General features: G+C 57.9%; 1 protein-coding gene across 2 annotated transcripts in view; it reads left to right on the top strand.

The window, feature by feature from the left end:
- Positions 1-5,634: 5,634 nt before the first annotated feature.
- The window catches only part of COL5A1 (collagen type V alpha 1 chain), a 179,024-nt gene continuing 175,493 nt past the window's right edge, over positions 5,635-9,165 (top strand). For both annotated transcript variants that reach the window (XM_003794863.3, XM_012808312.2), the window contains exon 1: positions 5,635-6,050. In XM_003794863.3, coding sequence (XP_003794911.1) covers positions 5,924-6,050 — 127 coding nt within the window. In that variant the 5' untranslated portion in view covers positions 5,635-5,923. The remainder of the gene's footprint in view (positions 6,051-9,165) is intronic.

Raw genomic sequence — 9,165 nt, forward strand, 5'->3', positions numbered from 1 at the left:
CCTGCTCCCATCACACCTGCCCCTGTGCACACCTGCTCCCATCACACCTGCCCCTGTGCACACCTGTTCCTATCACACCTGCTCCTGTGCACACCTGCTCCTATCACATCTGCTCCTATGCACACCTGCTCCCGTGCACACCTGCTCCTGTTCACACCTGCTCCCATCACACCTGCCCCTGTGCACACCTGTTCCCATCACACCTGCTCTCACACACACCTGTCCCTGCACATCTGTTCCCATCACACCTGCTCTCACACACACCTGCCCCTGTGCACACCTGCTCCCATCACACCTGCCCCTGTGCACACCTGCTCCCATCACACCTGTCCCTGTGTACACCTGCTCCCATCACACCTGCCCCTGTGCACATTTGCTTCCAGAAACATTTGTCACAAAGACTGTGGTTTATTCATCTGTACCAGACAAGAGGGTGTTCCTGATGCCGGTTGGGACCACTTCATTCTCAGAAAAGGATGGGCAAGTTTCTGTAGGGAAGAAAGAAGAGAGAGGGACTCCGGAATGAGCTGGGAGTCTTGGAGGAGGTGGCTGTGCCTAAACCTGTGCTCTGGGCCCTTGTTCTAGCCCCACGCTCACCCCCAGGTGGATGGTGCCACCAAGGCAAGGCTGAGTGCCATGTGCTAAAGGGGATAAATGGCCAGAGTGGCAACAGGTCTAGCAGAGGTCAGAAGTCCATCTGGACAGGGTCGCTGCCCTGTATCCCCTGCCCCCATGCAGCAGGACAGTGCCTTTGGTAGCTAAAAGCCCCTATTGTTCTGGAAAGCAGAGCTCCTCAATCCTGGATTCCTGCTGAAGCCTCCTGAGTGGGATGGCCGATGTGCTATGGGCTGGTTTGCACCCTCTGAAATCTATAACTCCATTATCCTAGAGTGTGACTGTGTTTGCAGACAGGGCCTGTAAAGAGATAATTAAGTCAAAACAGGTGCATTAGGGCAGGCTGTTTTCCAGTCTGCCTGGTGTCCCTGTCAGAAAAGGAAGTTAAGACCCAGACAAACAAAGGGACAGACAACCATATGAAGACACAGGGTGAAGGTGGCCTTCTGCAGACCGAGAAGAGAGGCCTCACATGAGGCCAGCCCACCCCACCTTGCTCTGGGGCTTCCCGTCGCCAGGACTGGGAGAGAAAATTTCCTGTCATTTAAGCCAGACAGCATGTGGCACTTAGTTGTGGCAGCCCGAGCAGGCCACCTGTAGACCCTGGCAATCTCAGGAGCCCCCCTTGGGCTGTTGGCCAGCCCACCTGGCCCCACTCCCACTTGAGGGATGCAGAACGAAGAAGGCCTCAAACACGAGGTGATGAAGGAAAGCCTTTGTCTGAAGCCTTGAAAGTGGCTGCCTTTCCAAGTATCAGTAACTGTTCAGTGATGACATGGGGATGTGAGGGGCTCCCTCCCTTCTTACCCCCACCCTGATATGGAGGGAGAGTTCTGCTGGCTCTGTGGACAGAGCAGTGGCCTGGTCTTCTAAGAAGCTGCAGCTTGTGTGGGCTTGGGTCAAGGCTGAAGGTCAGAGGCAAAGCAGGGGCAGCATGGTGCTGTGAGTTCTGCAGACAGCAGGACTTGCTCTCCACCTGGACCAGCCTTCAGGTTCTCCCTGGTCCACTCTGCTTGTGGAGCGCAGGGCCAATCAGGAAGGTCTGGGTCCAGTCCTGTTCAGCTACACCCTTGCTGCTCAGCCCTGAGGGAGCAGTTGGCTTTCTGAGCCTTCTTTTCTTCCTATTTCAAAGGGTTGTTGCTTGAGTGAATAAGATGACGCAGGTAAGCGGTGCCTTGGTGGGAGGGCAGAAGGCTTGGAGGGTCAGGGGCAGAGAAGTGGGAAGGGGAAGCCATCTCCAGCACCCAGCCAGGCCTCCCTCCCCTGTCTTCTCATCTAAGCATCACAGGGGTCCACAGAGGTCAGTTTCCTCATCCGCAGTTCATACACAGCAAACTGAGGCTCAGAGAGAAGAACCCACTTGCCCACCGTCGCATGGGTAATGACTAGTGCCACTGGGATGCTGGTGTGTCTGGGAGACTCTGCACGTGGCTGGGTTCCAGGACACTGGCTGAAGGCTGGAGTTGTTGCCACCAGCGTAGGACACAAGACTGGAGCATTCTCCTTGGAGACTGGGGTAGGCGCAGGCCCTAAAGTGTCCCTGCTTGGGGTAGTGTGGGAAGCTCCAGGTACTCTGCCAGGCCCTCCTGAGCCCACCTCAGTGGACCACAAACTCCTGGAGGGCAAGCAGACCCCTGCATCTGGGCATTCTGTGAAGACGGGCTACCTGGGTACCTGTCTCCTCCTGGGACTGGAACTCCCACCTGTGAGAAGGGGGAGAGAAAGCCTGGTTCCTGCCCCTTGAGGGCTTGACCCTGGGAAGGGGCCAGCACCTCCTGCCAGGCAGTGACTCTGGAGGCTGATGGGACTCTCAGGAGGGTGAGGGACCATCAGCTCCATGACAGAGCAAAAGTTGACATTCTCACATATGCTCTCTTGGGGATTTCGGCTCTGCTGCCTAAAAAATCAGTGAGAAGAAACAGATGTGAAGTTGGGCAATCAGATCTCAGGAGCGAGGTACAGGGCACATCTGGCCTGCCCCACACCCCACAAGGTGCCATGGGAAACAGGCGGCAGGTGGCAGGCCAGGCTGGGGTCATCCAGAGCTGTGCAGGGCACCAGCTGGAGTAGCCCTGTCCATGGTCAGAGCCATGCAGAAGTGGTGCCCAGGGAGGGCCTGGATAGGAAACTGATGTGCGTCACAGAGGAGGAAGACACGGGCACACCGGGGGCCACCCGACTTGGGTGATGGAGTCCTTCTGCTGCCTGTAAGGACAGTGTGCAAAGGACTCGGAGGCTCCCTCACTGCAGACTCCCCGAAGCCTACAGCGGTGTTGGCAAGGGGAATGTGCAGTAAACCTTTTCCCAAGGACTCTCCACTTAACCGGCTGTGGGAGGGCACAGGCTGAGGAGAGATTGGGACAGTCTCCTGCGGTCACTATTGCCTGAGTCTGGGCAAGGTGGTCCTGCTAACAGGGTGGTCCTGCAGGCATTGTTTGGTCCAGATGATGTGTGGGACAAGCAGCACGTGCTCCAGACTGCAAGCTCAGGACCTGCGCTCCCATCCTGACTCTCCTGCAGGAGAGTTGGTACATTGGGAATTTCTTTACCCTCTGTGGCTGCCAACTTCCTTGTCTGTAAACGGGACACACGACAGAATTCCCTGCCATTGCATGAGAACTGATACACCTGTGGGCATGATGTGGGAGGCCTGAGGGGACGGCTGAGAGTTTTACTGCCATCCTTGGAATCCTAGTCCTCACCCGTGTGAAAACACATTTGCCAACCTGGCCGAGCCACTACACTGCTTGCCTCTGTCCAAGCTGCTGTGTCCACGAGTCTTAAGCCTGTGCGTTCATATTGTTGCTGGGAGGTCAACTTAGGGGGGTCCTGGGTGGTCATTTGACTTTTAGCTCTTGAGGGACTCGTTATGTAAGCTGGGCCAAAGTTCAGAAGCCTGTTCCGAGTTACAGGAGACAAGGGGCTGGCTAACCAGCTCAGAAGCACACACGTGACTGTCAGAAAGGAGACTCAGGCATCCTTGGGGAAAAGGACGACCTTCACAACACTGGGATCAGAGTCTGCACCCTCTTCCGATAATCAGGCTGCTGACTTGTGGCAGCACCTCTAGTCTTTAGCGGGATGCTGGTCTTCCTGCTGGTGGGTATGGTGTACTCCAGGGGGCCATGTGGGGCTGGGGCTCACTCAGCAAGGGGTGCAGGGAACAAAAGTCACAGCTTAAACAATGCACGTGCCTATGCATGCACATACTTCTCTCACATATGTACATGTGCCCACACATGCACACACCTCTCTCATACATGTACACGGGCCCACACATGCACACACCTCTCTCACACATGTACACAGGCCCACACATGCACACACCTCTCTCACACATGTACACAGGCCCACATATGTAGATGTGTCCACCTCTCTCATACATGTACACCATGTACACACACAGCCCCACACTCTCACGTAAGCACATGTACTCTCAACTCAGACAAACACACTTTTCCCCATCACATATATGACCTGTACAAGTTGGAAAACATAATCAATAACAAACAATATAAAACCCAGAAGTAACTTTCACTTTACAGAAAGTGTCTCAAGCCTCTCTCCCTGTTAGTGTTTGCAAAACTTAATATCTATAAGAGTCTATGTGGCAGCTGTGGAGGCTGAAAGCTCAATCATTAAGTTGGCACCAGCAACTTGCCTCCAGGCTCAAGAGCCGGCACAGGACCATCCCAGCAAGCCTGACCCCTGACTGCCTTCCTCAGCTCCTGTTTCCAGAATGTTGGGAATTAAAGGGCATTTGGAGAATTTCACGCCCAGTCTGGAGATGTAACTGGAGAGGGGAGTCCCAGCCTCGTCTGGCATTACGGGCTGAATTGTTTGTTCAAAGGCAACAGGACGGCTCAGGGTTTGAAAAGCCTTCTTAATTCACTTTCATTCCTTGTTTTAACAGCAAGCGGAGCAGCCCTGGGGAAAGGAGTGTGGGTCAGGCTTCAGCAGGCAGTGCAGGAAGGCCCCCCGGGGCTGTGGAAGGCTGAGAGGGAGACTCCCACTCACCACTGAGCCTGGCAGGCCTTCCGTGGGAGGGGAGGAGCCTTCAGAAGGCGCAAAGAAGTGAAGGCTGGAGGGGCTGTCTGCCAGCTCCTCCCCGGGGCAGAGATCAGGAATGCCCTCTGCTTGGTGGCTGTCGGTCTCTGTCGTCTCTGTCATCTCCCGAAGGGGATGTTTTCTTTGGTTTCCTTTTTATGGCAGAGGGGCCACCAGGGAGTAGGCAGGAGTGAGGCGAAGGAGTGGCGGGGAGCAGAGCAAACCTTGCCTGATTAGTAACCCAGATGTTCCGTGTCCAAGCACATGGAGGTTTGAGACCTCTCGGGACACTGGACTGTAATTAGGGTCCCCTGCCCATCTGCAGCTAAGAGGGAGGTAGAAGGTCCGCTGTCCAGGCTGACACGTCGCCACAGTCTTGGGCGCCCCGATCTGGCTGGAGTGGAAGTTTAGTCTCCACCCAGAAGAGGAGTTCTGAATTACTCCACGTTCATGACAAAGTTAGGCGGGGTGCGCGGCAACTCTTTCTCCACAACCCAAGGGACCAAACTTTGCCGGCCCTTCCGCACTGGTTCTTGGCGCTTGGCCAGGTGAGGGCACCTGGGAAGTGAAGAGTCGAGGGCCAGAGCGGGCCGCTGCGCTCCGAGGCCGCCCCGGCTCGCCGCCCGCTCTCGGAGAAAGAGCAGGCGCGCCCGCCCCAAGGCCGCTCCCGCCCGGGGCCAGCCCCTTCCTCGCCGCGACTCGCCCGCTGTCCCCACCCCTTCGCCCGCGGCGCCCAGTGGGAGGCGGGGGCTGGCCTGGCCGAGCCCAGAGCCGGGCTCTGATTCGCTGCCGGGCCTGGGGGATCGACGGCCTCCGCGGCTGCCTGCCAGGAGAGAGGGAGGGAGAGAGGGGGAAAAAGTGAGCGGCGCCCAAGGCGAGGTCCGCACTCCTCGTCCCCGCGGCTGGCGCAGGACCTCACTCCAGCGGAGCGCCCACGGGGAGCGGGTCGCGGGGCGGCGGCGGCCAGGAGGAGGCGAGAAGGAGTTGCGGGAGGAGGAGGAAGCGAGTGTGAGCGAGCCGAGCGGGGTCCCGGCCGCCCCGCGGGCCAGAGTCGAGCCCTCCCGCCCGTGGGCGAGCGCGCCAGCCGCCCCTTTCAGAACAGCCACCTCCACAAAGAAGAACGGGCGGCGCCGTGCTCCCCATGCCCTCTTGAAGTGGTGCGGTCCCCGCTGAGTCTGCCGCCCGGGCGGAGCCCCGCGCTCCCCGTGCGTCCCGTGTGCCCCTGAGCGCCCCTGCGCGCCCCGGCCCGCGTTCCGCCGGCATGGACGTCCACACTCGCTGGAAAGCGCGCAGCCCGCACCGCCTGGGCACTCCGCTGCTGACCCCACCGTTGCCGTTGCTGCTGCCGCTGCTGCTGCTGCTGTGGGCGCTGCCTCAGAGCTGCGCAGGTAAGGGCGCCCGGGCGTGGGGGCTGCAGGAAGGGGCGCGCGCGTCCCGGGCGCGCTGTCATCCCGGGGCGCCTTAGGCCGCCTCTTCCGCGCCTGCACAACTCTCCCCCTTGGCCTGTGGAATGCACGGGCCGAGACCGCGAATGCCATTGGCTGGAGGCCCGGAGGGGGAGACTTGCCGCCGCAGTCCCCAAACGTGCGAGTCGGGTGGGGCAACCGTGCGATCGAGGAAGGGCTGCGAGTTGGACCCGCCAGGGTGTTGTCCATGAGCCGGGCAAACTTTTGTCCTGAAACCTTGCGTTCTCCGTTCTGGGTCCCACATCACAGGCGCCCGGCTCTGGCCCACAGGGCCCTACAACAGAACTTCCTCTGCTGAAAGCCGGGCAGGGCCGCCCCCTAGAGTCACAGTCTGTCAAACCCGGCTGATTGTCGAGGGGTTCCTGGGGTGGGGGGTCCCAGAGCTCTGGACTTCCTTCACCAGGCACGCGTCTCTCTGGGCTGGCTCTGGCTTTCCCTGGGGACGGTTTCCTGCGGTCCTGGCTGCCTAAGTGTTCAGTGGCACTGGAGAGTCTAGCAGAGGGGCAGACCAGCCCTGCTTCTCATCCCACCACCCCAGACCTCCTGTACTCCTGGAGGCAACTTTGCTTAGGTTCCCTGAGCAGAGACTGGGTGTCTGAGAAAAGCCAGGAGATGCTCTTGGAGGCAGGGCTGTCAAGGGTTTTCACTGTGGGCATATGTGCCGTTCCTTCTGCCGGGTCAGCCTTTGGAAGGAGCCCGGCCTCCCTGGGAGGGCTCTGCCAGCGGGCACAGACTGGATCCCTGCCTGGGTTTTGGTAGTTCTGACTGGCACACTGCCTGGTGCGAGAGTGTTTTTCTAGGCATAACCTTTGGTGCTTAGCTCTGGGGTGGGTCTTCACGGTCGCTCAAACATCAGAGCCCAAAGTCCTGGAAGGTGCCTTACTCGCCATGAACAGATGGGATGATGAAGGCTCAGAACTGCTGGTGCAAGGGGAAGGGACAGTGGGCTCAGTGGGCAGATGGACGGACACGCCGTCCCCCAGAGAAAAGGCCGCTTTCAATGCCTTGTGAAGGGGAGACAAGTGGGAAGAGTCATTTTCCACCTTCCACTTGCCAATTAAAAGATTCTTTTCCTTTTTTCCTGGCACAATCAGTGCTTGCTGGGTTGGCGTGGATGAGCAGGAGTCTGGGTGTGGGGCTGCCCTGGGGCTCCAGGGGAGGAGGGAGGAGCCTGGCTTGGTTCCCAGGATCTGGGGTCTTATCTGGGGCTTCCATCAGCTCTTCCATGACCCTGGGCTAACTGGCCTTGTGTTTCTCCGGGGGTTAGTTGAAGGTGGGGGACAGAAGAGGTCCCCGGAAGAGTAGGGTGGAAAGAGATGGAGAATGAGCCCAGGGGACCACACTGTTGACCAGGGACTAGGCCCTATCTCAGTGCCTCTGGGTTTTTTCCCAGAACCTCAGGAGGGACTCAGGAGGAGGCGGGGGCTGGGTGTAGCTGGCAGACCCTATGTTCATCTGGCCTCAGGCTGTTCATCCCACCCCTGCCATCTCCCTGAACCACTCCCCTCATCTGTGGCCCTGCCAGGGTGGCACGGGTAGCTGGCCATGGAGCTGGACATTTTGCCTTGTCAAAATAGGCATTTAAAAGCATGTGAAGAAGCCCCTTTCCTGGTGGGGTTTGCAAACCCCTCTCTGCCAACCAGGGTGGGACCCATTTGGAAGTCATGCTCAGCGCGGCGCCAGATGCAGGCCGGGCGGGAGAGGTCCTCAGCGTGGGCCTTTACTCTTCTCCGTCCTGGGGTTTGCCAGATGTTTTCTGAGTTTTCTCTGAACATAGCTCTTTTTCCTACCTTCTTCTAGGCCAAGTGTGTGAAGGAATGAAAAGTAAGATTGCATTTGGGGCAGTTTAACGTTGTAACGGGCAAGGAGAGTATGGGAAATGAAACATGACCCCAATATTTGGAAATTGAGGTCATCTCCTTGGCAGGCCATTGGTTGATTACAGTCACATGATCACTTTTTGCAATAATTTGTGGGGAGAGTCGGCCAAGTTTTTTGAGACTTGACAGATATCAAATGGTTAAATTTCCTCTGACTCAATCAAGTTGGCTAGAAAGACATCCTTTTCCATCCTCTGCCCCCTCCCTCCTTCTCCCCTGAAAGAACAGACAGTGGGAGGGGTTCAGAAGCCCAGCAACGCCCCCAGTCCCGGGCCCCCTCCCTTCTCCACATCTCAGGGACTGAGGGGCTTGGAGTTGAGGCTTCCGCCCAAGGCCAGGACCACCTGGCAGTGGCCCTGGGCAGGAGTGTCTCTGTCTCTCTTACAATGATGTTGCTCTAGGCTGTTCTGGAGTGCTGGCCAGAGCTGCCCCTTTCCCCCACCCTGCAGATATTTCTGGACTCTCCTTGCTGCCACGCCCTTAGCCAAGCACAGCTGATGCCAGCCTGGCCCTTGCCTTCTGTCTGGCCTGTCTCTTGCCTGGACCGCCCAGTACTGTCTTCCTGGATTATAGATTTTGTGGGCTGGAACAGGGGTTGTGGGGAACAGGCCTTGCTCCCCACTTAATAACAGTGACGGAGAATGGTCCCTGGAGGTCAAGGATGAGTCATCTACCCCCTGAGAGCACCCACTCAGAAGCCTAAGCGCAGGCTGACTGAGAGCCACGCAGGACCTGCCCTTCCCATCATGTGGCTCTGGGAACAGCTTTTGGAGATAGTTACATGTGGGAATGAATTTTCTGGCACTTGCCTGGTCTGTGTTGAGCACTGGCCACATCATCTCGTGGGTCCCTCACACAGGTTTGCAAGGGACAGACACCTGGAGCAGGGATCCCAGGCGAGTCTGTCCACCCCTCTGCCTGGCACGTCACCCCTGGCCTTGTCAAGTTTTACTTCTCATTTCACAGCAGTGCCCTGAGCTATCGTCCTGGCCGGAAGGAGGGAGGTGTTCCATTTGGCCAACACAGTTGTTTAAGCGTCTTCCTTTCCTTCCTTTCCACCCTCCCTCCTTCCTTTCCTCTCTCCTTCCTTCCTTTCCACCCTCCCTCCTTCCTTTCCTCTCTCCTTCCTTCCTTTCCACCCTCCCTCCTTCCTTTCC

This window comes from Otolemur garnettii, unplaced genomic scaffold (assembly GCF_000181295.1).
Source record: "Otolemur garnettii isolate 467f Iridium unplaced genomic scaffold, OtoGar3 scaffold00087, whole genome shotgun sequence".
Classification (NCBI taxonomy): Eukaryota; Metazoa; Chordata; class Mammalia; order Primates; family Galagidae; genus Otolemur; species Otolemur garnettii.